At 35.8% G+C, this 27,487-nt stretch overlaps 2 protein-coding genes across 7 annotated transcripts in view; one reads left to right on the top strand and one right to left on the bottom strand.

The window, feature by feature from the left end:
* Window positions 1-4,079: 4,079 nt before the first annotated feature.
* Window positions 4,080-14,761, top strand: LOC105230018 (insulin-like growth factor-binding protein complex acid labile subunit). The gene is made up of 5 exons (XM_049450743.1): window positions 4,080-4,417; window positions 11,528-12,843; window positions 12,899-13,115; window positions 13,217-13,476; window positions 13,535-14,761. Exons 2-5 carry the CDS (start codon window positions 11,582-11,584, stop codon window positions 14,493-14,495), a joined length of 2,700 nt encoding a protein of 899 aa, XP_049306700.1. The 5' UTR covers window positions 4,080-4,417; window positions 11,528-11,581; the 3' UTR covers window positions 14,496-14,761.
* A 1,938-nt stretch (window positions 14,762-16,699) lies between these two features.
* The window catches only part of LOC105230017 (protein windpipe), a 70,514-nt gene continuing 59,726 nt past the window's right edge, over window positions 16,700-27,487 (bottom strand). For 5 of the 6 annotated variants that reach the window (XM_011210584.4, XM_011210583.4, XM_049450749.1 and 2 more), the window contains one exon: window positions 16,700-21,285. In XM_011210584.4, coding sequence (XP_011208886.2) covers window positions 19,000-21,159 — 2,160 coding nt within the window. In that variant the 5' untranslated portion in view covers window positions 21,160-21,285 and the 3' untranslated portion in view covers window positions 16,700-18,999. Of the gene's footprint in view, window positions 21,286-21,436; window positions 21,572-27,487 lie in introns of those variants that run through there. The other variant, XM_011210586.4, reaches the window with a different exon arrangement.

Here is a 27,487-nt window from a genome sequence, read left to right as displayed (position 1 = left end):
GCACTTACCTTCGCACATCTTGCGCTGATTTTAAATCGCGCATATTTTGATCCTTACTTACTTAAGTGTGACGGCAATAAGAAAAGCAAAAACCACCCGCCGTTTCTTCAATTGTCATCACAGTTTCACTGTTTCCGTTTGCCGCGCCAACGCAGCTTTATCAATTGCAATTGGTATCAGCGTTGTGGCTTGTTTCCTTTCAGCAATTGTCAAGGCGAACTGAAGAAGCTTCATTTTACGCTGCAACACCCCCACCCCACCTAATTATTGTTGAACTTTCGGGTTTGCCATTTGTTATCCGTTTGTATCCTGGTTTCTCCTTGTTTTTTGCTACACTTTTTTTCTTTCTCAAGTCGTTGACATTTAGCCGCAGTTGTTGTTTAAATTTCTTTTTATTGTTTATTTATCTGTTTGTTTATCACTTCGCAAGTTTGTCTGCCTCATATGCCCACACGTGTTCATATGTGTGTGCGTTGTGCCCCGTCGCATGTGATTCGCATACGCTTCATTACAGTAATTCGTCTTGAGACATTGCTGTCGTAGCTGCTTTCCACACTTCATCTGGTAACTAAGTGTTGACAGTTACAACAACATAAACTTCAGTAACGCAATAATAAGAAAAATGTTCTCTCGAATGTGCAGAGTACAGATCAACTTTTGGTCGTCTGGGTGGTCTGAGTTGTATTGATGCCTTTGAGATCCATTCAAGGACGGTGTTACCAAATATTTAAAGGAATCATATGGAAATTGTACTCTTCTTGTATAGAAGCATAACCAACTAACTGTTTTTAGTCGGGTTCACATTTCTTTATTTATTAAATATTTAGTGGGGTTTCTCTTTTATCTTTCACTAGATCTCAGTCTTCTTCATTTCTAATTTAACTTCGCAGTCCAAATGAGCACTGTTAAGAAAATAAGTTCTATGAAGAGTGATGATACGAAAACGCTTAATAATCCAGGATTTGAATAATGATGCAATGGTAGTTTGGTTTTGTTGAACTCTCTCATGCAACCTAGAAAGGGAATATTCAAATAATATTGTGTCAAGGCTTCAACCTGCCTAAATGATTATCCAATATTAAACTGCTCGAAGAATATTACTGTCGAGCTGAAATCCACATTCTTGACGAAACTGGAATACAAATCGAACTTCATTAAGATATTTTTCAAAATTTTCCGTATAAGAAATATTTTTTCAAAATCTGGTTCACCACTGCAAAATTCATAATGAATAAGATGAATTTCTTCACTAAAAAAGGTGTCATTTTACACTCGAAAGAATCTTAAATTCGATATAATTTGCCTTAATGACGCTTTTACTACTCGAGGCTCTTCACAGTCAGTTCACAGAGTATCCATTTCATAGTTTATATTTGAAGATCAGAGTTCATAGTATTTGATCTCAATATTCATAAACTTGTTCCTGGTCTCTTTCTTTCTCAAAAACTACGCACTGCTTTCAATATAAATTTGTTTGCCAAGAAAAGTATCCAAACTATTAGTAAACCCTCCGAAATTTGATTCATTACACCGTCTCTGCATTTGATCCTTTTAGCAATCAACCATATAAATAATCGTAAATGGCAACGGAAAGACAGTACCAGTACTTACCCAATCTCTGTATCTCTAAAAGTTAGTTGAAATGCACTGAACACTCTTGCATCGCGCAGCTGCAGCCAAAAATGAAAATGAGTGTACTTGTGCTTAGTACTCGTATAACGGTTTGTTTGCATGTGCAACTACTTATTTTTAAACTTAATAGTCGGTGTTCAGAATGTCAGCTCCATTTGGCAACGCGAATTATTGTTGACAAAATTTATTTAAGACGTTTTCGCCATTCGAACTCCTCCCTTGAATGCTCGAAACACTGTACTTTACTATCACTACTTGTATGTACTCACGCGGCTTACTGGTGGTAATAGCGAAAGAGTTGGAGAAAGAGGCGCATTGGTTTTATTTAGGTTTCGTACTTAAGATAGGTGGGTATTTTAATGCAAGTGGCGAGATACATATGTTAGATACATTATGGGGGTTATATTAGTTTGAAAAAATTTACTTAATATATCATTTATTAATTTATATGTTCATCAAGATAGCTTGAAAATATATATTCTAAAATATAACGTTTAACTTGTATTTACTGTGGTATGAAAGAAAAATTTTTTTGGAAGAATTTTTATATTTTTTCATAAAATTTCTGAATTTCTTTGTTAATAGTTTCTAAATATTTCATTTTTTATATGAGAAAAAAATGTTAAAAGATGCTGTTTTTTACCAAAAAACCCCTTAATCGCTTCGTCAACAAGCAAAATTGTCGCCGCCGTTGTGACCATTTGGCCGACATTTTGTTCAAATCATAAATGGCGTGAAATCATCTGATGATGATCAAGAAAAAGAAAGAAAAAAGGAACCCATTTTGACCAAATTTAAGTGCTTTATTTCATTTTAACATCGCATCGTTCTTATTGGTAGACTCCTTTATTTTATATCACTCAATAAATACATTGTAATTTGCTTGGCATGCCTAACTGAACACCCCTACTAACTATAATGCAGCAAATTAACTAAAATATGAAAGTAGACATGTGTACAAAGCGGAAACTGCAACTGCAGTTACAGCTGTCGCAAATGTAATAATGATTAATATTATGGAAAAAAAATGAAATAAAACACTATATAATTTTTTTCTCTTTAAAAATAACTGAAGGACATTAGCGACAAATTTTAAAATGTAGAATTGATTACTAAAATTATACCTACACCACAAATTCAATCGTTTGATGGGGACCAATTTTCATACAGAGTTTTAGACGACCGACTACTTGGTGCTCTAGTCATTAACTGAAGACAAAGGAAGTTGTAAGTCAGAAAAAAATTCGATGTTTTTTTTGAAATATTTTTAAATTAAATAAAATAATTTTCATTTACAGAAATTTATGCAATTTAATAAACGGCGATTAGTTTTTAAAAATTTTGGACTCATTTGATCTCTTGGCCGGTTTCCGGAGGGTCTCTAAAAAAAGACGTCTGGTGGTTAGGAAAATTTGTCTACTTAAAATTTTCTGCAATGTACTTTATGTATATATTAATTTTATTATTATTATTATTTTTGTAGATAAATACAGGCAATGATCAAAGGACTATTCAAAATATTTATTTTTACAAAAAGGCGGTTTTTAAAAAACGTCATTTGGGAAAATATTTACACTTCAGGACTGCTAGTATTGTCAAAATCTTGTTCCTTCGGTAGTTACTTAAGCAATATTGTTAGAAAGTTGTGTGAAAATTGCTAACCGTTTCGGAGAAAATTTGCAGGCCAACTCTGAAAACATCGCTCAAGAAAAAGTCCTTTGCGCTAACTAAAATTTACACTTAATTAAGCTTTTACAAACATTTAATTTTAAAAGATTGTGGTTGTTAATAGAAATCACCCTCTAAATAATATTCCGACAATCATATGTTTTATTTAGTGGTTTTTATACTGTGTGTCCTCTGAAAGATGCGAAATCATCTATGAAATTAAAAGAGCAATCGCTGGTTTTTAATACTCATTTAGTACAAAATGTATTCTACCAAATCAAAACATAAATGCAGTACGGGGTCAGGTACCTTTAATTACTCTTGCTAAATTATTCATAAAGTTTAGATATAGGGTGACCCTAAAATATTGATTTATTTTTTAGACCCGAACTTTAAATTCCCTATTGGGCCCCAAGTATTTCAATGCTTTTCATCATTTTATACTAAAAAAAATAGTGCAACACTGTTCGTAACACTTTTATACGCAAATATTACCCACTTGTCCATATAATCTGCACACATATTCATACACTACATACTGTTATATATAGCATATTTATATTTTTTGAAACGGAATAGAAGCCAAACTATAGACAATGTGTACTCCCTTATCAATCTAGCTTATCTTATCTGAACGTTAGCCGTGCCGGGTGAGAGTTCCATGTAAAAGTGTTGAATGAAAGAAGGGCTGCGTATTATTTCACGCCTGCATGTATGTGTGAGTGTCTTTTGCTGATAAGACAACACAATCCGTACGCTCAACGCAACAGGTAAATGCAATCAGTAATCGAATGTATTTCGAATGAGACGCGCTAACGATCCGAACGAAGAACGCGCCGTGCCCATAGATACGCATACTCGTAGTGATAGCTGAAATATAGATCAGTTGCGGGGAAGTGAGGAAGTGAAACGTCAAATTTGAAATATGTGAACAGCAATAGAGAGGCATTATTGTGCAAGTGCATTAAGGGCGAACAAAAATTTAGAGTTACATACATGAAAAATCCACCGAACAAACACTTAGTAGCAACTAATCGTTAATTAAGCATATAAAAATTGTAGTATTTAATTAAAAATAGTATTCTTCATATCACGGGCGTTGCTTAAAATTATTAAGGTATGACTAATAATATGTGCATACATACATAAGTGTTTTGTTTGTATGTTTTGGTGTGATAAGGCATATACTGAGTATAAAATATAATATATTTTAATAATGTAAATACATAAAATAATAATAATTGGTAGCTTTTTTAAACTTCAATTTAATGTTCTAAAAATCCAAACCCATTTCCTTAATGACGTCATTTCTGATAACTTGTTTTTTATACACTGAAGTACATTTATACCAATTAAACTTATACCAATTGAATATACTATAGATGCATAATGTTATATTAAATATAGACTTTTTGTGATCAATTGTACACATACATACAGTATGTAAGTATACTCGTATATGGGAGCCATATAAATATTTATATTTGACAAAGCTCTTCGGCGGGCGTTTTAATATCTGATAAGCTTCGTGTAAAACAAAGCGAAATTAAATAGTTCCGTTGGTAAAATATAGTCAACCACTACAAGTGTGTAAGTGAAAATTTGAGTACACTCTGTAGTCGAAAAATAAAGCGTGATCCATTTCGAGGTTCCCTGCTTTTTTAAAGAAAAAATACAGAAAAATAAAATTCAATGGAGTTTGCTTAATATCATTCGAAAGAACATTATTTGGCATTTATTTTTTAAAGATTAACTCATTCAAATACTGGCTGCGGCTACGTCTCAGCTGATCCAATTTCGATGCCGGAACGAGTCATTTCGACTGGTAACTAGCGAATCACACGCGTGATGTTTTTCTCCCCGAATCGTAACGGGATCGTGCGTAGACCTTAGACTTTACATATCCGCACATAAAGAAGTCTAACGGTGTGATATCACACGTTTTTAGTGGCCAATCTGCTGGCAATTATCTGCTCATCGAAGTGTTTTCTCAATAAGATGATTGATTGATGTGAAGTGTGGAAAGTGGCGCCGTCTTGTTGATCAAAAACTACGTACAGGGCGGACATCAACATAAACTGATGATCAACACGTCAATAAAAGAAAGGAATTGGTGCTTAAAATTCGACGATTAACAGTCTGAGATCATTTAGAAAGAATCAGTGAAAACTATTTTGAAAGATTATTTGAGCCTAAGAAAAGTGAAAGCACGATTGGTTCCAAAATCACTAAATTTCACGTTAACGTCTGGGAAACAATGCTTTTTAAGTACCAGGTTGTCAAGAAACGTATACTCTCGACGAGTCTTGGATCTTTGCTTTATCGACCGAATATTGTGGCAAAGGTGAGCCTAAGCCGAAAAAATCACGTCAAGGCTATGTTCACAGTTTTCCTCTATTATAGAGGTGTGGTGCACTCCGAATTCCTTCCCACTGGCCAAACTATCAAAAGGAATACTATTTGAATGTTATTCGTCGTTTGTGCGAAGCTATTCGTAAAAACAGGCCGGAATCAGGGCCGACAACTCCTGGTTTTTGCACCACGATAATGCATCCTCGCATGCTGCATAGATTCTTTGTGAGTTTTTTGCCAAATTTTAAACCAATGTCGTGCCGCAACACCTGTTCGCCTGACTTAGCTCCGTGTGACTTCCGGCTATTCAACAAACCTAAACGACAGCTCGGGGGTAACCGTTTTGTGTAAGACGACATGAAACGTGAAGGTTATTCAGTAAACTAACTTTAACAAATGTTTCGAGGATTGGAAAAAACGTTGCCGCAAGTGTTTTGACGCCAAGGGATATTATTTTGAGGGGCACGATATAGATTTTGAAGAATAAATTAAGAATAAAACAAAGTGTTACTACTTTTTGCTCATAGTAGTATACATATGCAGGTGCCCGTGTATTTTTTCGTATGCTTATTTCTTTATTATTAAACTTTCATGCATTTTTACATTGATACGAACAGATAACGCTGATAAGAATTAATATGCAAGTGTAGGTAATACAATGTTGTGAGTAATAATAGAAACAAGTGAACTCTTTTGTTTTTGGTTTTTATTTTATTTTATATTATTTTTATTGTGGAAGCGTCAGTTCAGATTCAAAACCAAAAAAAAAAAATATTTTTTTATATAAATTTTCTTCGCTAAATGGTTTTCATAATATAATTAATGTGTATTAATTTGTCTAAAATAAATTGTGAAATGTAAAAAACGACCACGTACGATATAGATTTATATATAAGTTCTAGCAAAAGTAATCTGTTATTTTTGCATTAAATTGAAAATTTTATTTATCATATTTAAAATGGTCCGACTCAGGCCAAAGAAGCACCATTCTGTTCACTCTTCTCAAAATCATTTAAATCATTTAAGGTGCTTATTACTGGGTGTCCGATCCAGTCTGGTAGTCTATAGACGCAGAGTCAAGACCCTTGGATTAATGAATCCAAATAGGGATCAAATTGCTTCAAAAGAACCCAACAGAATACTTAAATTTATCAGTGGGGCCTATGTGAGTAGTTGTGACAGAGGAGACGTTACGTCGCAGTGCAAATCTCAATTTATTTCTAAACTTTGGGTACCAGGTTCGGACCATAGGATGGGCGTATAAAAATCACCCACAAAACTCCCGGAGCTTCTAGTGAGTCACTTTCGACATGTGTGGCCTGTCGCTGTCCTAATGGAACGTCATTCCTCTCCTATTAGTCGCTGCTGCCCGTTTCTGGGTGATTGCTTCCTTCAAATCGTTCAATTGTTGATGGCACAGGTTCGAATTTAGTGCCATAGGCCAACAGCTTAGAAAAATCTTTCTGACCTTCAATCCTGACTTTATCGTAAGTGACCCACTTTTCACAACAGTGACACATATGATCAGGTTTTCACATTTCTAGCCATTATTGTTTTTGGGCATTATCGAAGAAAAACTTTAAAATATTGCGTACTTTTTCAACTCTATTTTCGACCAAAACAAACGCACACATTCGTGAAGATGGAAGAAACTTCGCACTATCGCTATCTTTTGTCCGTTAATCTGTATAAAACCAAGAATTTTTACTTTTCATTTGCACTATAAAATTGTCTATTATCAAAGTTCATTATCTCGTATATACATACTTATGTATATGTACATACATACTATGCCGACATGCAAATACTTGTTGCATTAATATAAAATGAAAGAAATTCTCTATTAATGGCGCAATTTCCCTTGAGCGTGCAAGAACCTTGAAAAATATGAACTTAAAATAAGCCTACCGACTTGCTTAATGATAAATGTAAATACTTATCACATACTTTCACACATAATTAATTATTTGTACATGCGCTTAAAAATACACACGCCATGGATTGACTGATAACATTGTAAACAAATATTATCATAAATGTTTTGGATTTGCGACATTTACTTTCAAAAATATGCAAAATTATTTAAACGGGTAAAAATGTACTTATAACGGGTGATTTTTTTGAGGTTAGGATTTTCATGCATTAGTATTTGACAGATCACGTGGGATTTCAGACATGGTGTCAAAGAGAAAGATGCTCAGTATGCTTTGACATTTCATCATGAATAGACTTACTAACGAGCAACGCTTGCAAATCATTGAATTTTATTACCAAAATCAGTGTTCGGTTCGAAATGTGTTTTATCGACAAATTTTGTTCAGCGATGAGGCTCATTTCTGGTTGAATGGCTACGTAAATAAGCAAAATTGCCGCATTTGGGGTGAAGAGCAACCAGAAGCCGTTCAAGAACTGCCCATGCATCCCGAAAAATGCACTGTTTGGTGTGGTTTGTACGCTGGTGGAATCATTGGACCGTATTTTTTCAAAGATGCTGTTGGACGCAACGTTACGGTGAATGGCGATCGCTATCGTTCGATGCTAACAAACTTTTTGTTGCCAAAAATGGAAGAACTGAACTTGGTTGACATGTGGTTTCAACAAGATGACGCTACATGCCACACAGCTCGCGATTCTATGGCCATTTTGAGGGAAAACTTCGGACAACAATTCATCTCAAGAAATGGACCCGTAAGTTGGCCACCAAGATCATGCGATTTAACGCCTTTAGACTATTTTTTGTGGGGCTACGTCAAGTCTAAAGTCTACAGAAATAAGCCAGCAACTATTCCAGCTTTGCAAGACAACATTTCCGAAGAAATTCGGGCTATTCCGGCCGAAATGCTCGAAAAAGTTGCCCAAAATTGGACTTTCCGAATGGACCACCTAAGACGCAGCCGCGGTCAACATTTAAATGAAATTATCTTCAAAAAGTAAATGTCATGAACCAATCTAACGTTTCAAATAAAGAACCGATGAGATTTTGCAAATTTTATGCGTTTTTTTTTAAAAAAAAGTTATCAAGCTCTTAAAAAATCACCCTTTATATATATATATATCTTAATATATAAAAATCACGTGTCACATTGTTTGTTTGCAATGGACTCTTAAACTACTGAACCGATTTTAATGAAATTTTTAACACTGTGTGCAGTTTGGTCCAACTTGAAAGATAGGATAGTTTATAACTCTCCTTATAGTCGCATTATTTATTTATTGCAAATTATTTGTTTATTATTAGCAAAGAGCTATCCACCAGTTGGTGGCGCTAAGAGCGGTATTGAGTGTGGTATGTTACAGTAGATGGCGCTACAAACATTAAAAACATTAAATGAAAATGCGTTGTTTGAAGTTTATATTATTTGTGGTAAAGTTATACGAGTCTATGACTTCCAAAAAAAAATAAAAATTGGGCGGGGCGAAGTTCGCCGGGTCAGCTAGTATATATATATATTATTAGGGGTTTCACATAGTCCCATAAAGTTATAAGTTATAACGATCCGAAAACATAGCGTTCAGAGTTGTATTTGCGTAAACTTATTTTAATATGCAATCCAACAACAAATTGTTTAAACTAGTATAAAGTTTATGATTTTATGATTTTACGATGCTTTATGACACGTTGTTAGTACCCCATATATATAAATATATTTAAAGAATTTAATAATTATAGAGAGCTAGCCACTATCACAAGACAATAATTTTATATAGGAATCTTCGCAGCTGAAAAGCACTATCAAGGAAGTAAGGAAGGGCTAAGTTCGGGTATAAATCCAGAGATGTAACTTGAGGTGCATAAGGTCTGTTAGTTATATGGGGTCTAGGATGCTTTCTCACCCGATTTTACTCATTAAAACCACTCTCTCACAATTTTATTAAGATAACTCACAAATTGGCCGATATATGCGGTATAAAGTCATCTGGAGGTTAGAAAATCTTTATATGTACATGGGGGCTAAAGAAAATATTGAACTGATTCAATCCATTATTAGTAAGGAAATGGGCTTGGCTGTAGTCCGATTTCGCCCACGCTGTGTAATAACAATGTCAGAAGAATGCCATATACCAGATTTGTTAGAAATCGGTCGGCCGGGTCTCGAGATTTGTGTTTTCACCTGAAGGTGGACGGGGATACGCCCTTCATCCAATTTTGTCTTCGGCTCCCTTAAACCCCTGTTTTCCCATCTCGCGGATAAAATTTAATGTCTATGGCCGAGTGAAATCGTATCATCCATTTTCACGCCGTCACTATGAGTTTTTATAATACTTGCGCTAGGTGAATTTGGTTGTTGTAACTTAAGTGGTTTAAGGGATATACATACTTATGTATATCATTTTTTATCTAAATTTTTACTCAAGATACAGCTTGCACGGACGGACAGACAGACAGTCACTCGGATTTCAATTCGTCTCGTCATCCCGATCATTTATATATATATATATATATTACCCTATATCTATCTCGCTTAGTTTTAGGTGATACGTACATCGGTTAGGTGAACAAATCTATTATACTTTGTAGCAACTGGTTGCAAGAGTATAAAAAAAGTGAAGCTATAATAGAATAAGTTGTTATAACAATGCAAGTACTCGTGAAGTCCTCCGTTTAGCTAAAAATGATTTGCTCGCTAACTGTAGATCAATACAAATGAAGGCAGCATTTATATTTTTTCTTACTTTCCCGGGTTTATAGACTTTATCAAAGGTATTTACTGATTAGCTTTCATACATGTTAGCCCTAGCCGTGTGTTTTATTACCTGCTGCCTTACAACCAAATACCAGCAGATATGACTCAGCCCCTCGTCCAATCGAATAGAGGCGAATGCTAAAGGTTGGAAATTAATTACAATTACGCTCTGTAGGCTACGCAAATATTTGCCTTTCTATAAATAATTTATAACCTTCTATCTAGAAGTAGGAAATCGATTTGTATGTGGAACTGTAAGTTTGTTATAAAATACTGAAGACTTTTTGTTTGTGTACCCCAATTTATTGACACTTGGTTAAAATTTATATTTCCAGTTAGATATTTCTTTTCGTCTTAACGAAAATAGCGAACCTATAGTTGCACTATTAGCTGAGAGAAGCATTAGACAAAGTAGAGTTCTATTTTAATTCGGTTTACATTGATGAGGTGACCGATTCTTTACGCTTAGTCACAGATTTACGAAATATATATATAAATATTAAACATTTTTTATTTATTATTAGAACTCTATTATTTTCACAATATAGTGAACAATCAGTTTTCCTTTGCTACTGTCAGTTAATCTGTATATATTATCTATATTTTTGGAAGATAAGTCTTCGTACAAAAAAGCTTCTCAGACAAACTCGTCGCATTATTGTTTAAGCAAATAATAAAGAACCACACATCTTCCATAAAATCTTTCTCTCGCTCAATCCTAAGGCCGACTCATCAGATAATGTTATTGCCCATGCCTTGGATTCTGGGACTTGTAGAGTTTGGTCTTTGTTTGTAGGGAGATGACTTTAAAAGTTGCACCTGTTAGCAAGTTTTATTTCAAGGCTGGCATTGGTAGGCAATAATCTACTGTTAGCTGTTCGCCTATGGCCAAAACCTTAAATCGGAAATGTACTATCTAGATTGGATAACTTTGGCCAATAGGAGGGCAATTGAGTTCCATCAGAACAATGTCAAGCTAGACGCATCGATAGAGACTCACCAAAAATTGGAAATTCTTACTAAACAGTGCATAATTAATCTAAATCGGAACTCTAATTATAACCCTTTAATATTTGATTGTGTCAATATATTCGAAACAGATATATGTATGCGTATGCAATGTTCTTTCTTTCTTAACAATAATATTATTTCTCTTTAAAATGTTTAATATTTTTAACTCCACATTTCAGCGCATCTTTATGTCACACATCACGTCAAATCATCGTCGCATCTTCGTGTAAAAAATGTCAAGAATTCGCTGTTACCTCACCATCACCCTGCTGCTCATTATCGCATCGTCAGCTTCTGCGCTTAATTGTCCTTCCAACTGTAAATGCTTTTGGGTACTCGACAGCCTTTGCGTGAAGTGTGCAAATAAAGGCCTCACGGAGTATCCCAACTTTTCCGATTTACCGATCGACCATCTCGATTTGTCGGGCAATAATTTTGATCATTTTCCCACACAATTCGCTACCATCGAATCACTAGTCTACTTGGATCTCTCTAACAATAATATAAGCCAGCTAGATGCCAATGCGCTGATTGGATTTACTACACTGCGCGTTCTCTTACTCGCCAACAATAATTTTAACAGTTGGTCGGATCTAAATCCAACAGAAGCTTTTCGTAATGCCATTAGCTTAAAGCACCTCAGTTTAAGTGGAAATAATTTAGAAACCGTTACGGATTTTAATTCGGATCAAACATTGATCAGTGATTCACTGACCAATCTAGAGCTGGAGCATTGCAGTATTACGACAGTGGGTGGTGATCATCTTATAAATGGACTACCCGCGTTGGAACGCTTGTCGTTGTCGGGTAATTCACTTACTACCCTGAATAATATACCATCGGGCTCATTGCGTGGGCTCGAGCTCAGCAACTGCAGTTTGCTACGCATACCGACAGCGCTGATTGATGGTTTGCCAAATTTGGAAAAATTAAATGTTTCAAGGAATTTCGCGATGGAAATAAAAGATGTGATAATATCCGAAACCCTATTGGAGTTGGATGCCTCCTTTTGCAGTTTAGATACTATAAATTTGAGTGGATTCCCCAGTTTGTCACATGCATATTTACGCGGTAATATGCTACGCATTCTGGATCAAAACACCTTTGCCAACAACACACAGTTGCAAACGTTGGACTTGGCAAAGAACTCGCTCCGAAATATACAAACGAATGCATTCGTTAAATTGACGCACTTGGCGACGCTCGACTTGTCCTACAACGAAATAGCGCTGCTCGATAAGAATTTGTTTCGTGCCAACGATGTGCTGGTCTCGGTCAACCTTAGTCACAATGTTATGGAGAAATTTACGAAACTCGTATCGAATTCATTACGTGAAATAAACTTAAGCGGCTGCGAAATAATTATGATCGATGCGAATGCCTTTACGGGCTTATCGGTAATACAGCGGCTCGACTTGTCCAAAACACTTATCAAAGAGTTTCCGCCGAATATGCATTCCGAAACGCTTCAGCGCTTAGATTTGAGTAACTGCAAGTAAGTAATGGCTCTTGTGTGTCAAATGTGTTAATGAAGCTTATAATTTTCCTAGATTGTCGAGCATAAGGAATACCACATTCTCCGGGTTTCCGGAACTGGCTTGGCTGTACTTGAGCGGCAATCGTTTTACAAACCCAATACCGACTGAGTATTTTCGTTCGAATCATTATCTGGATGCCATCTGGATTAGTGATAATCCATGGGTTTGCAACTGTCACGACCCAACATTTATCGACTTTTACGATTTTCTAACTGCCGTGCCACAGAAGGTAGGATAATGTAACAAATATTTGCTTTTCGACTAGGGATTCTGACTAGTTCCATACCCTATCCACAGTTCGAATAAATTATTTCCTTCGTGTCATTCCAGTTGAAGGATCGTAATTATGTGCGTTGTGCCTCACCTTCCTACCTCTACGGTAAGACCTGGGAAGCTGCTTGCGGCAGTGTCTGGATACCTAATGGACGCTCTTCCAAAGTGGAGAAAGCGTGGACTGTGATAATGCTGTGCTTCTTAGGCATATGTGTAGGAACGCTTTTATACACCGGCTTCAAGAGATTTAGGAAAAGCCGCAGGCAGCGGCGCAACCGTGAAGAGTATCGTCAAAATCGCGACGAAATGATGGAAATGTAAATTTTATTTCTTTAAACTATCAATTCTTATAATAATTTCTACTTATAATTACAGACGCGCACAGAATCAACGTATGCTTGAGGAGCCCGCCACGCCGAATGCGCCAAATTTCTTTCAGAACAACTTGCCTTCCTACGAAGACGCCATACGCATGCCGAAACTTGAGCGTCCCGCTAAATCAATGGTGGACTTGACTGAGACGGGACACACACGTCGCAAATTACGACGCTCACAAACCAATCCCGATGGCGATATCGAGGATGCCGACTTATTGCTAGACGATCGTCAGCGTTTTCGCAGCGAAGAAATGCTGTCGAATCGCGTAAAAGAGCGCACCGCCAACATAACGCCGTTCGCACGCACCGGCTATGTGGCGTACAGCAATTCACGTAGCCGCCGTTTGAGCGTTGAAGGTGCACGCTTCCCCGCCGCCCACTTGAAGTCGCAGAATCTACAAAGCGCCGAGAAAATTGCAAACTTCCAAGGCTTTGAGCATAGTCCGTACACAAAACGACGTCCGAAAGTAGCCGAAATACCGCCATTCAAACGCGCCACCATGCGCACCGACAGCGTTGAGTTCCTCACAGATCCCGAATTTGATGATCACAGCAAACCGGGCAGTCCATTTGCGCGACGCAAACCGAAAGCACCAACAACACCAGCGGGCGCAACAACTACACTCGCCGACAGTCCATTGGCACCAGCTGTGGAAGATTACTTCGGTAGAGTGTCGAAGCTGCGCGACTCCACGTCAGACGACAGTGATTTTCAGGTGGTAGTCGATGCGGAGAACTCCTCCTTAGTTGAATTGCACAACACATCGTCGAGTGGTGGTGGTAACTCGGCGACGAATTTGGAACGCGGCAGACGTAAGAAACGACTGAACTCGACGAATAGACGTGCGAGCGGTAATTTTACAGCCGCTGCAGCGGCGGCAGGCGAGTCTTCTTCCACTTCATCCGATAGGGATCCCATTGTAGTGGTGCACAAACCAATGCGCGAAACACTTTTCTAAGTGCGCTACAAAGCGACCTGTCCGAAGCTAACGGAAAGCCCAACACGCGCACATATCTGCTTTCAAATGTGTGTGTGTGTGTTGCTGCGTTCAACGAAAAGTATTTAACATTTAATAGTGTATTGTAAAATAATAGTTATGTTATTAGTTGTGTGACGCCTAGCAAGTTGTATTTGTTTTTTACTTTGTAAACCAAAAAACAATAATGTAATAGTTTAAAAGACGTTACTAATATAATAATTAATTTAGTAAATTGATATAAGAAATTTTAATTTTGTTGTAAAAAATTTTAATTTTGATTGATTAAAAATCTTAATTTTAATTATCTGCAGCACACTGTGTCAGTTATGGTTTGTGTATACACTAAACTCACGCTGCTGTTAATGATAGATGTCTTCGCTATCATGCAGTTTCACTCACAGATGGCGCTGTTGTCTTTAAATTGAGTTGGTTGTTGTCCTTGCTCGCATTGGTTTGCGCAGTGGCTGCGCATTTTTGCTGCCCAGCAGTCGCCTACTTACCTCTCCTGTTTGCCTGGTGAAACTAGTAGTTTGTGCACGCGGCGATTTTTCAGGCGACGCCGCCAGCAACCCGGCAGAGTTGTGTGAGAGAGTGCGCACTTGCAGTGCAACATGGAATTGAGTGGGAATTTCGTTGTTTGGCGACAATTTAAGTAATTTTTAATGAAATCTATGAAAAATTGTTATTATTAACTTTAATAAAATTTGTAAATATAATTTTTAAATAAATTAAAATTAGTTTAAATTAAATATTTTACTTGGAAAAATATTTTGATGATGAATAAAAAATATTAAATTAAATTATGAAAAATAAAATGAAATGAAAATAATTTAAAATTTTCATTGAAAATCATTATTATTTTTACGGGAAATTAGTCAAATTAACTAATAATTTAATAAATAAATAATAATTGAATTAAAAATATGTTTATAATTTTTCCAAATATATTTTTTTATATTTTTTCTGCTTAAAATAAAAAGCAGTTTTTCGAGATCTGGTGGGGTGGCATCAAAGTAAGATTGGTCATGTAAAATATGTGCTTTAGTTGCCAAACCTTAAATCCAAGATATCCAAATAAAACACAGCGTTTATGTTTCGATTTAATTTATTTATTATTTTAATTTTTAATTAAATAAAATAAAATTTTAGAAATATTTTAAGCATAGCAGTTAAATTTTTAAAATTTCTATACAATAAAACTAAAATATACTGATATACATACATACATATTCGCTTGCAACGCAATATATGCAACCTATTTTCAAAACTATTTGAGCTTAAATAAATTGAAACAAAAATTGGTGTGAGTTTTGAAATTTAGCTGAAAATTAAATTTGCAACTATTCGCTAAAGAAAATAAACATATGTACATATGTATACATATGTACAGTTACACATGTATGCATTTTTGCGCGTTTTGCTTATAGGCAGCTTAGGTTATATTTATGCAATGCTTGTTGTTGCTTTTTAATACGAATGATGAAAAGTTCAGCTAACTCGATTAACTGTTATGCATTAAATTTAGCAATTTCGTAGTTAAATGAGCTGTATGTATTTATATAATATACGTTGAACAAAAGGAAATGGCGTAGGAAACGAAAAATTGGGAAAAGAAAGGTAAAAAGTAAAGCGAAGCGTAAATATTTTTCACTAAGCTAGAAAAAAATGCTTCTAAACTTGTTTATGTATGTGTGTACGTATGTATGCATAAAAGATAACTTTGGTATTACGCTAAAATTACATTAAATACATTAAGATTACATACAAACAAAATTACTTTCATTAAACTAGCTAGAAAGGAAACAATTTTTTATAGCAAACAACTGCATTATTTTAAATTTGTTAATTTATAAAATAAAAGCTTAAATTTAGAAAATAAAAATTAAATTTTGAAAAAACTAAATTTTCGCGAAAATTAATTAAGAGTAATTAACTAAAGAATAATTAATTAAGAAAAAAGTATAAAAAAAATAATTAATTAACAGTAATTAATAAAAAATTAAGAGTAATTTTAATTAATTACTACATAATTAATTAATTAACTAAAAATTACTAATTTAATTACTATTTAATTTTAATTAATTAAGAAGTAATTAATTAAAAGTATCAATTACTCTTAATTAATTAATTTTTAATTAATTACCTTTAATTAATTATTTTTTAATTAATTACTTTCTTCCACATTCTTTTTTTGTTGTTGACTCAAAATTCTTGATATGTGCGTTAGCTAAAACATGTCGCTTAAAACTAATTTTATACCAAAATTACAATATTTTTTTGTTTTTCATATTTTGCTTTCACGCACAGCTCGTCGTCATTATATTTAGAATGTACACGTCGTTACAAAAACAATTTCGAAAAATATATAATATTTTCTCAGCTACAAATGTACGTATATAACTGTAAATATAAGTGTGTATTAAATATATAAACATATTTAATTAATATATTTTATATATATAATTTTTTTTATATATATTTCTTTTATTTCTATATATAGTTTCATGTATACATATATATTTATTTGGACTTTAATATATAATTCGCAATTTAATAATTTTTTTTTATTATAAACTTTTAACTTTTACATATAAAACTTCACATTAGCTTTCTGCTTGCCTTCGCGCTTTATACAATTATCTGTAAGTAACAAATATTTTTTTAAAGAACTTTTTTTTACAAAACTGCGTTTGGCATTTACAAAGAAATAGTTTATTTATTATTATTTAAATAATTTATTTATGTATGTATGTATATAATTAGCCTATCACATTATAATGTTGCTTTTTCTAACTGTAATTTCGTTAGTTTTGTCTTCAACAGTTGGCTGATCTTTTTCCATTTTTATCTTTTACGCGCAGCTTGGCAGAAGAAGGTTAGGTTTGGCGGGTTTTTAAATAAAAAGTGTTGGTTTCTAACTAAATGTCATAAGGCGCTTGGACTCACTGCTATTCTTCGCAGTTTTTCAAAAGTTTATGCAATTTTGTTATTAAACTTAAATGTGGCATATTTTTGAACTTTGATTCGGAACATACTCGTACAATGCATACTCTGAGGGATGAGTTGCTAGATCGGCTCATGGCGTTCTAAATGCGTTCGCTGCTTAGTATATGTACATACATATGTAGAAAGTATATGGTAACAAGATATTTTTTTTATACAAATGATGTTTATTTGAAAAGCAAATTTGCTTGAAGATTAAATATCTCGCGATTTCGCAAATGTTTTGATTTATTTAAGTATTGTTGTAAACTAAATATGTCACTGTTTACTGTGGGCTTAGCCACGCAAGTTTGCCAGAGTAGTTTTTTATTGCTTACGATTCACTACAGCATTTTATATATGTAATATCGTAAAATTTGAAGATATAACCAATATATAACTGTTTTATAACCAATATATAACCAAAAGCCAAATTTTGTGCCAATATAAGTGGTTTGTGTACAAAGGTTTTTCTTCGCCTGTAAACTTATAAAAAATGATTTTACGTAATTTTTCATTTTAAGACATACATATGTATATATTATATTTTCACACATAAATTCTTTAGAAGTTATGTGGACATAACCTTTAGAAACTTATTTAACTGAGCAACTTTAGTCAACTATTTAATACTTATGAGCAATGTCTTCACCTTATTCAATAATATTGTGTTGTTGTTGTTGTTTGACTGGTATATATACAATTAGTATTTAATTTGCAAACAACTATTTTTAAGGCACAATTCCTTGGCACAATTGTTCTCTCCTTCACCACAATAGTCCTACATTTATTACAGTGGTGAAAAATGAATAAAAGTTTGTTCACAAAAAACAAAAATAAAAAAACTAGAAACAAAAAAAAAGACAAAATAAAATAAGAACAAAAAAAAATACAATAAAAAATAAAATAAAATATTAAACAAAAAAAATTAATATAAGAAAAAATACTAAAAATAAAATTACAAAAATAAAACCAAAAATATTAAAATAAAAAAATTAAAACAAAAAAAATTAAAAATACAAAATTATTTAAATATAAAAAATTTTAAAGTGCAATATTGGTTTCTGTAATATTTTGAAAATTATTGCTACGTATACTAAGCTTTCACAAGAGTGCCAACAAAGCTCAAGTACCGAAAGCTCGCCGAAAAATGCCGAAACTGCGAAAAATGTTACTGGAACCAGCTATGGTACTTAAACTCTAACCCTAAGCGCCCACAACACCAATAAGCCGTTACTCCAACACTTTTCAAACTAGACAACTGAAAACCACCCTAACCCTTACTTCCTACCGGAATTGCATACGAATTCCTTTCGAAGTCTTTTGTTATACAATTTGCGCTGCAAGATGTTAGTATTTTGTTTTTGTTGTTGGTATTTGTTTAAACTTTTAATATAGTAGCTTTTAGTTCGTTTAGCACCGTTTTGACGCGAGCGGCAGCGCCTCGTGTACGGCTCGTCGCACACTTTTCCGCGCAACGCATCGCGCCACACCACACCGCTTAGTGGCCATTTACCAGCGTCGCTGTGGGCGCATGCACGCCGGGCACAGTCAGAGTGTTGTTGTTATCAATGCCGTTCGTTGCCGCTACAGGCGTCGTTATGATATCGCCCGCGTTCGATTTGCTGCGCGTAACCAACATTGGTGTTTTGGGGCGGGGTGTTTCGGTCAGCTTGATTTTGACGCGTCCCGTTTCTGGTGAATACACCGGCGAGTAACGGCCTAATTTCGGCGACGAAGGCAGATAACTATCATCATTGTTGTTGTTGTTGTGCTCGGCACCCTCTTGCGGGTATTGTGCATATTTGGAGGCACGTGGCGACTTCGGTGTGGGGTAGCGCGGCGTGATCGGATGGTATTCATGCGGTGCGGACGCTTCGGTCACAGGTGCTGCCTGCTCTTTGCTCACTTCATCGTTTGGCGCTGTGGCATTGCTGCCGTTCAGCAGTGGTTGTTGTTGGGCGGGCCCGTCTTTTACATCGTTCGCGTCGTAGGGTTTCTTTTGTCCGGTGCCATTGATCGGTTTCGCGAGATCAGATTTGGTTTGATCGCCAATGAGTGGCGAGTGTTCGTTGCCATTACGCAACGGCTTGCCCAAATTCTTTTTATCCATATCGAGTAATTCGGTTTGGCGTGGATTTTCAGCATCGTGTGCGGCATTATGACTGTTCTTGCAACGCTTGATACCTACATAGAGTATCAAGCCGACAACAATGAAGCCAAGCACGCCCAACAGCAAATATGTAGCGTTGCTGTCGTCCTTCTGCTCGCCACTCACATTTGCGGTCAGTATGGCGCTGGGTTCACCATTTGTTGCACCTTCGGTAATTACATCGGGCACATCTTCTGCCTCAACGTTGTGGTGTACAACCGGTACAATCGCTTCCTCTGTAACCGGTTCTGGAGTTTTCTCAGCATTCTCGTCGGTCTCGAATATGCCCATACCGCCGCCAAAAATATCAGCTGACAGCTTGTGTTCGCCCCCTTCTTCCTCTTCAGGTTTGGGCTCCTCCAACGGTTTATTGTCGTATTTGTCATCGGTGTCATCCTCATTGGGTGTTTCGAAATCATCTGGAATCATACGATCACGTCCAATACTGGGAATGATAAGTATGCCAGCACCGCTGCCGGAACCATCATCCCCATCATCCTCTTCGATGGGTAGCGGTGGCGCATCGGTTGTAACATGTTCTTGCGAACTCTCCACAGCTGGCAAAACGGTAGTTATGGCTAAATTCACAGGCGCATTGACATCACTCAAATCACCCGAACCCTCGACAGTATCGAGCTGTGCCACACTATTTTTCGCAGTGCTCGATTTTTCGATTGGCATGAATGCTTTACCCAACTCATCCTCATCGTCCTGATCACCCGAACCCTCAACTGGCTGATCGCCCATCATCAGCTCATTATCCTCCTCATCGTTGAGGCGTCCGTTCTTCTCGTGCTCACAAATGTCCGACTGTTTGACCTGCAACCACGACTTACCTTTAACTTCAACGGGATATGCACAGATGACGGCATGTTCCATGAAGACATGGCGCTCTTGCAGCCAGTTGCGCACCTCCAATGTTTCGCAGGAGCAATTAATTTCATTGTGACTCAATTCGAGTGTCATCAAATTGGACAGATGTGTCAAATCCAACGGCAAATATGTGATGTCATTATGCTGTAGATTCAAAACTTGCACATGCGCTGGCAGTTTGGTCAATTTGCTCGATGTTATGCGATTGTGTTTGAGGTTCAGCTTCTTAATGCGACGTCCCAAATGTCCGAATTCGTGGAGGTCATTGTGCGACAGATCTATCGATGTGACGCTGGGTAGCTTCTCTAGCGGATGCGACAAGCGTTTCAAATTCAAATAGGACAAGTCCAGCGAGTGTATGGGCAGTGAGGATTCCTTGGCTTCGTATAAACGCAGACCCTCCAAACTGGTGCATTTCGCGTGCAGCAGCGGTGTGTGTGTGTTTTGCGCCAGAACACATTGACAATCAGCTGGGCAGTTGTAGTTGTTGCTGTCAGCTGTTGTAGCATTTACCGTACTAACTGCTTCTTTGCTCGGCGCGGGGGAGCCCTCAACGAGTAGGCAGCAGAGTAGCAGCAAAGCGGCGTAGACTATTGACAGCTTTAAAGCTCGTGTGTGTGTACGTAACGACTGCATTGTGGTGTGTTTCTAGTGACTAGGTGCGGCAGCAACTGGTGCCAAAGCGCCCAAATATAGCTGCGGGGCGTAGATAACAGAAAGCGGAGAGGAGTTGATGTGCGAATCAGCTGATTATATGGCGAACTGTGAAGAGAAAGAAAGAATGATTATATAATTAGTAAAAATTGTTACTTTTAGTTGAAAAATAAAAACTATTTGAATAAATAAACAAATTATTATGAATTATTAATATTAATTTTCTTCAAAATCAAGTTACAAGCAGTAGTTTTCTTACATTCGCTATATATTCTAAATTACTCCAAAACACATTGGCACTTTCGTTGTTATTACATCTATTACCCAACCCAAACTGAGTCTACGGTTATTCCTAGTACGTTTTCACACTTGCCAATTCTTTCCACACCTGCTCCTTTCCACTTTGATAACTTATCAATAGATTACAAAATAAAGTTCTCTCTCACTGTCTCACACTCGCTCTCTTCTTACGTCAGCATTTGCAGTTAACTTAGTCGGTATACTTGTATATGTTTATCTATTATAGGTGTATTTCCTATTATTAAAATGAGTTGTGACTTTCCAAAAATACATTTTAAGGTGCTTTTAAGTACAACAACAAACATAAAGCATTTAATATTTTATTCATTAATAAACTTCTTTCCACCAAACAAAATTATCTTTATAATTGATGTGCTTTCTTATCATATTCGCAAATACAGGTATCTTGGCGGCGACTCAAGCTCGTTTTTAATTAACTTTTATTTGCCTTCTTATTTACTTAGAATGTTGTCACTGTTCTAGAGAAATCACAACGCTTTTTATTCGTAACTTAGTTGGCAGTGCGAACACAGTAACCACAATAAAGATATATTTTGTATGTATGTGTTGAAGCTGATTACGTCACACAAATATTTTTATACAAAAAAAAATACGAGTATTGTTCTCAAGAGGTCAGATTTTTAGGCAATTAAAGCTTTATGAGAACTTTTTTAGAGATCGATAGGATATATGGTAAAGCAAAACCACTTACGGGAAAAGCTTCATAAGTACGGTAAAATACGGCTTCGTCAACAAATGAAAATGTCGCTGCTGGGCTGAGTCTCCACTTTTAACAAGAACATGCGCCGCCTTATGTTTCATGTCTAAAAATGGACACGAGGAGCTCGTAGACAACATTCAGCGCACCATACCTTACTAGGCCTGCTTGAGAGACTGAAAAAATCGATTTTTTCAGGGTTTTTTTGGGAAGGAAAGAAATAGTTGATTAACGCGAAAATGCTAGGGTTTATAGTTATACATATATCTAAACATCATCCGGACATTTTTTTGATACGAAAGCTTTGATATTCTGCCTTTGGGAAGCAATGCCCGATGCATGTCGCATGTGCATTTGTCGGATGGCGGGCAGGATGCAGGTTGCAATTTCTATCGAAAACAAAAAATGAAAAGCTATTCATATTTGCTAATAACTTATCTTCTATTTGAACTAAAAATATTCTAATATTAAAATTTTTTTTCAAAACTTGAAAGTTTTTGACCAAAAAAATGTTACTTTTTGTTGTATAAAAATATGTTCAAACTTGACTTTTCTTAGTTTTTTTTTGTTTAAATAAAAGATTATTTAATGCCAAAGATAAAAAAATTTGCCCAAATTCCATGCACCAATTAAGAAAAATCGTAAAAATTAAAAACCGAGAAATCGCACGTGAAAGTTTTCGCTTTTTGCTAAAGCGCTCATACAAGTATATCTGCTAGCCGCTCGGTCACTATTTCTCTTCTAGCTTCGACAATATTTCGAATTCCCATCTATAACTTTTGGGACATATTCTTAGATAATTTTTAAAGAGATTTAAACACGATTTTTTGAAGCATTTACAATAGATACTACTCAGCTTAACTTAAATCACTTTTGTTGACTTTTAATATAGAGATTGGACACAAAGTTTTTTAACACTTTTTCAACATTTGATAATAAGAAATGGGGATAATCAAAGATCCTGGTTTCAGCAGGATCGAAAACATATCTGATTTGCAACGGCTCATTGAGCATTCATGACTTTAACATTTAGACACCACTTTGATGATAAGAAATAGCCATCTTAAAAAACAGACTTATCTTCAGAGGATAAGTGCCTTTTCAGTGACTTCTTCTTCTTTACTGACGTAGAGCCGCTTACGCGGTTATAGTCGAGTTTAATACAGAGAGCCAGTCGTTCTTCTTTTTCTCTGTTTGGCTCCAATTGGAGATTCCAAGTGTAGCCAGATTCTTCTCCACCTGGTTTTTCCAAAGGAGTGGGGGTCTTCATCTTCCTCTGCTTCACCCGGCGAGTCTTGCGTCGAATATTCTCAGATCTGGAGTATTTTCATGCATTCGATCGACATGACCTAGACACTAATATAATCGTAAGAAAATGTAGTTTTGTATACCATAAGGGAAAATTTCTGTCTAGACCACTGAAGGTGATATTTTTCATTTCCAACTCTTGCAAAAATTAATTTAATTGGAAGCTGCTTCAAATAGGCAGGTGCGAATTATTTTTCTAATAAATATTGTGCAGAATTAGCGTTAGAAATGAAACGCTGCTTTCGAAAGACTTTTGACGGAGGCGATTGGGTAAAACTTGAATGAAAAATCCAATTCAAACAAAATACAACTATAAAAGGTGACATTTTCCACTAATTGAGCAATAAAGATTACACATATACATATCTATATATATATATATATACATTATATACATATATCCACCTTAAATACCGCCATAACAATTCGATTATAAACGATAAGGATCTGCAGCAAATTTCTACGAGTTTATTCAGCTAAACTGATCATCAATTTTAATTTCATGGCAACTAAATTAGAAAATACCAAATATGTGCAGTAACACGCTTGATTGTTTGTATGTACATATGTATGTAATGGCATATATTTGTATCACAGCCGAAAGCTTCGAGTTTACCATATCAGCGATCGTTGCATTGAGATAACTATCTCGCCACATTATTTACGTGTTTGTAGGCCAGTGGTTGTGTTGCATGCAACGCACTCACTTTGCGATGGCGCTGACCAGTTTGTTGTTTGTTGTGGCGGACATGAAAATCACGCAGAAAAAGCAAAGGCGTACAACACACGTACTTACATGGTCAATTACGCGCAACAAGTTGGCTAAAATGCAATTTTCCTAATGCAAATGTGTTAAAATTGCTTAGATAAATGGGTGCGCCTCAGTAATTTCGCAGATAGGCGCGAGTGGAGATAGTGCAGCACAAGTACACATGCAAACATTGAGATATACATATGCACAGTGCCGGTTAGCTAATTAGAAATGTGGCGAAAATATGTAATGCCGCGATTTTGTGACCGTCATTATAACTGGAAATTTTGTTCGAAAAAATAATTGGAACATTAGCATGACTTTGAAATTTTTGCAGCTGCGTGCTGTGTACATAGACAAAGAGGTGATGTTTGCAGCTGATTTGCTTAAAATATTATAAGGGAGTGCTTTCCAGTTTTTGGCATTGAGGTTAAAGAGTATAATTATTATTTTTATATTATGTTATTATTATTATATTATTTTATTATTATTATATTATATTATTATTATACTTTGATAATTCATAAGCTTTAGTGGTCCGATCTGAACTATATCGGATTATCGAAGATTGTGGCGTTGCTTTTTTGAATAATCTATGTCAAATGTCGTGAAGATAATTTGTCAATTAAAAAAACTTCCAAAAAAAGTCAGGATTTTGAGCGATCAGTTTCTAAGGCAATTATATCTTATAGTGGTCCGATCTGGACAATATTTTCGGAGAATGCATGCCAAATCCCATGAAATCAATATGCCAAAGAAGAGGGTTATATCCTATAACTGAGAGTCAATGAAATTCTTTATTGCTGTGAAACAATATTCGATGCCATTATGTATGGAACTCGATTTCTTTTGAGTGGTAACGATTCCTATTCACAGTAACGTGCCGGTCTTGCTCATCACCAAAGAAGTACGGCCCATTTACGCCGCCGGCCTATAAACCGCACCAAACTGTAAATTTTTCGGGATGCAAGTGCGACGCATGGAGTATGTGTAGATTGCGGCCTGACTAATAACACTTATTTTGCTTATTGACGAAGCCATTCAGTCAGAAATGTTGCTGAAGATGATTTTTCAATGAAAATCCTATAATTTTCAAGTTGTTGCTCAGCCGAATACACGAATATACGACAATGCCGATGGTCAAGCGGGGTATTTTGAGATACCCAACGCTTGAGAATGACGTGCGCGAGACTGATTTGGGTCTTCCTCAAATGATGCGCTAGCGGCAGCAATATCTCAACAACTTCAACTTCAACGCAACTTCTTTGTCTCACTTGCATGGCAATATTTTGTACTGTGACTGCAGAATCAAATTTTTCCACTAGACGCTCAATTGTTAATCTGACAGGACCATTATGGCGACCATAAATTGGACGTAGGGGTCTTAAAGTTTAGGCCACTGACTCCGAATTTCGGAAGTAATTTTTAATAATTTCGACTCGTTGATGGATCGTTTATCTTTTCATGATGAAATGGCAAACCTTACTGAGAAATGTCAATAGAGCGGAAAAATAGGGCGGCGTTCGCTGGATTTATGCAAAATTTCAGATCGATATCTCAAAAACTGAGGGATTACTTCGCACAAACTATATGGTAACCTTAATATTCCTTATTTCTACATTTGGTGAGAGACGAAATTTGAGATACATATATTAAGAATAAGAGATTAAGTTAGTCTTTAAAAATATCTCATCATGCCAATAATTTCAATTAACTACCACATTCGTATCAAAAATTCCTTCACTTTTCTCTATAGATATGCGTAAATATGCTACTTTTTGAAAATAATAAATTTTCAATATTAAATTTTTTTTTTGCATTAAAGTTTTGAATTTTTAAAATTTATTGCATTGTGTAGCAACAACATCGCTTTCAATCGTGAATGTCGCCTGCCACTTGTTGCATACAATTGCTGTCTGCATGCCCAAGCGACGCGGTCTCTTATTTGCACCCACACACGCACTGCCCCGATGTAAAAGTGCAAGAGAAATGCGCCAGCAGGTTTGCAAAACGATTGCAGTGCTTTATTTTACTGTCAACAACATATTTGAAATGTGGGAAATTAATGAAGTATTTGCCATAACTGCGGGAGGCAAGTCAACATAGCTAAAAAAACTAAAAAAGTGCCGATGTTAATAAATCACTGAATATATTATATTAATAATTGCATGTATGAATGAGTTTGAACAAAATATGCGAAATGCGAAAAGCCATTCATTTTTTGGGTGAAAGCTCTAATTGGCTGTTTTCAGTTAGCGGCAAAAGGCTGCCGCTTTTACATACATACAAATAAATATAGATGTGTGCATGCAGATAGGCAACGGCTTAAGCGAACCGACCCGGCCTTTTACTTTGTTACTGTTGAGTTAGATATTTTTTTGTACACTTGGCCTCCAAATGTCCTCGGGCCAATGGCCATGTGACAGTTTTATTATTTGTTATTAATTTATTTGGCCGGCTGTCTGCCAACTGTTTTCAAATTGTGCCGCATTCGATTGTTTGTTGCAACACTAACGTCAAGCTGTTAACTGCGGGAAGTTTAAATGTTGCACACCTACATATATACAATAGAAAAACTTAAATATACATACATATGTACAAATGTACTTATATGCAGTGACTGTGCAGCACAGCGCGCTTAAGTGATCGTCAACGTTTTCGCCTTTCGACTTTTTAGTCTCAAATAAACCCAACCAGAGTCAACCTAATGGCTCTTGCCACTGATATGGCATGCAACAACACCTACGCAGTGTTGCAAATCGCCTGTGCAGTTATAAATCTCTAAAACCGACGACCATAATCTCCAACTGCGGCTTGTTGCGTTGGCACTGCTCCTTCTTGGCCACAGTGAAATGGTCAACACATTTGGTCACAAATAGCTGTCGGTATGTGCTATAATGGGTTCATTAAGCGTAACTAGGCGCCCAGAGAGAAATACACCAAAAGAAAATGTGACAAACATACACATAGCTGAGTATATTAATGCTGCTGGGTTGTGCGGATTGACGATTTTCTATTAAGGATTTTTTTTTCTTGAAATTCGCGAGACCCGCTTTAAATGCGTCCACATGACAATTGAATTACTGCTTTTGAAAGCATCATCACCCACTCATGGATACATACAAACATGCATACATACACATACACACATTAGTAGTATACGGACTTATGCACCAACACTCATATGCCCAAGTGTTTTAACTTTCCAGTACTAAATTTCAAAAAAAATTTTA

Source organism: Bactrocera dorsalis, chromosome 3 (genome assembly GCF_023373825.1).
Source record: "Bactrocera dorsalis isolate Fly_Bdor chromosome 3, ASM2337382v1, whole genome shotgun sequence".
Lineage (NCBI taxonomy): Eukaryota > Metazoa > Arthropoda > Insecta > Diptera > Tephritidae > Bactrocera > Bactrocera dorsalis.
This window is presented reverse-complemented; position numbering and strand designations above follow the sequence as displayed.

Bases quoted from the DNA above. Each gene is read 5' to 3' on its own strand.
- LOC105230018 (XM_049450743.1), top strand. From the start codon at position 11,582: ATGTCAAGAATTCGCTGTTACCTCACCATCACCCTGCTGCTCATTATC. The intron at 12,844-12,898 runs GTAAGTAATGGC...TAATTTTCCTAG, and splicing joins TTAGATTTGAGTAACTGCAA to ATTGTCGAGCATAAGGAATA. The intron at 13,477-13,534 runs GTAAATTTTATT...TTATAATTACAG, and splicing joins CGCGACGAAATGATGGAAAT to ACGCGCACAGAATCAACGTA.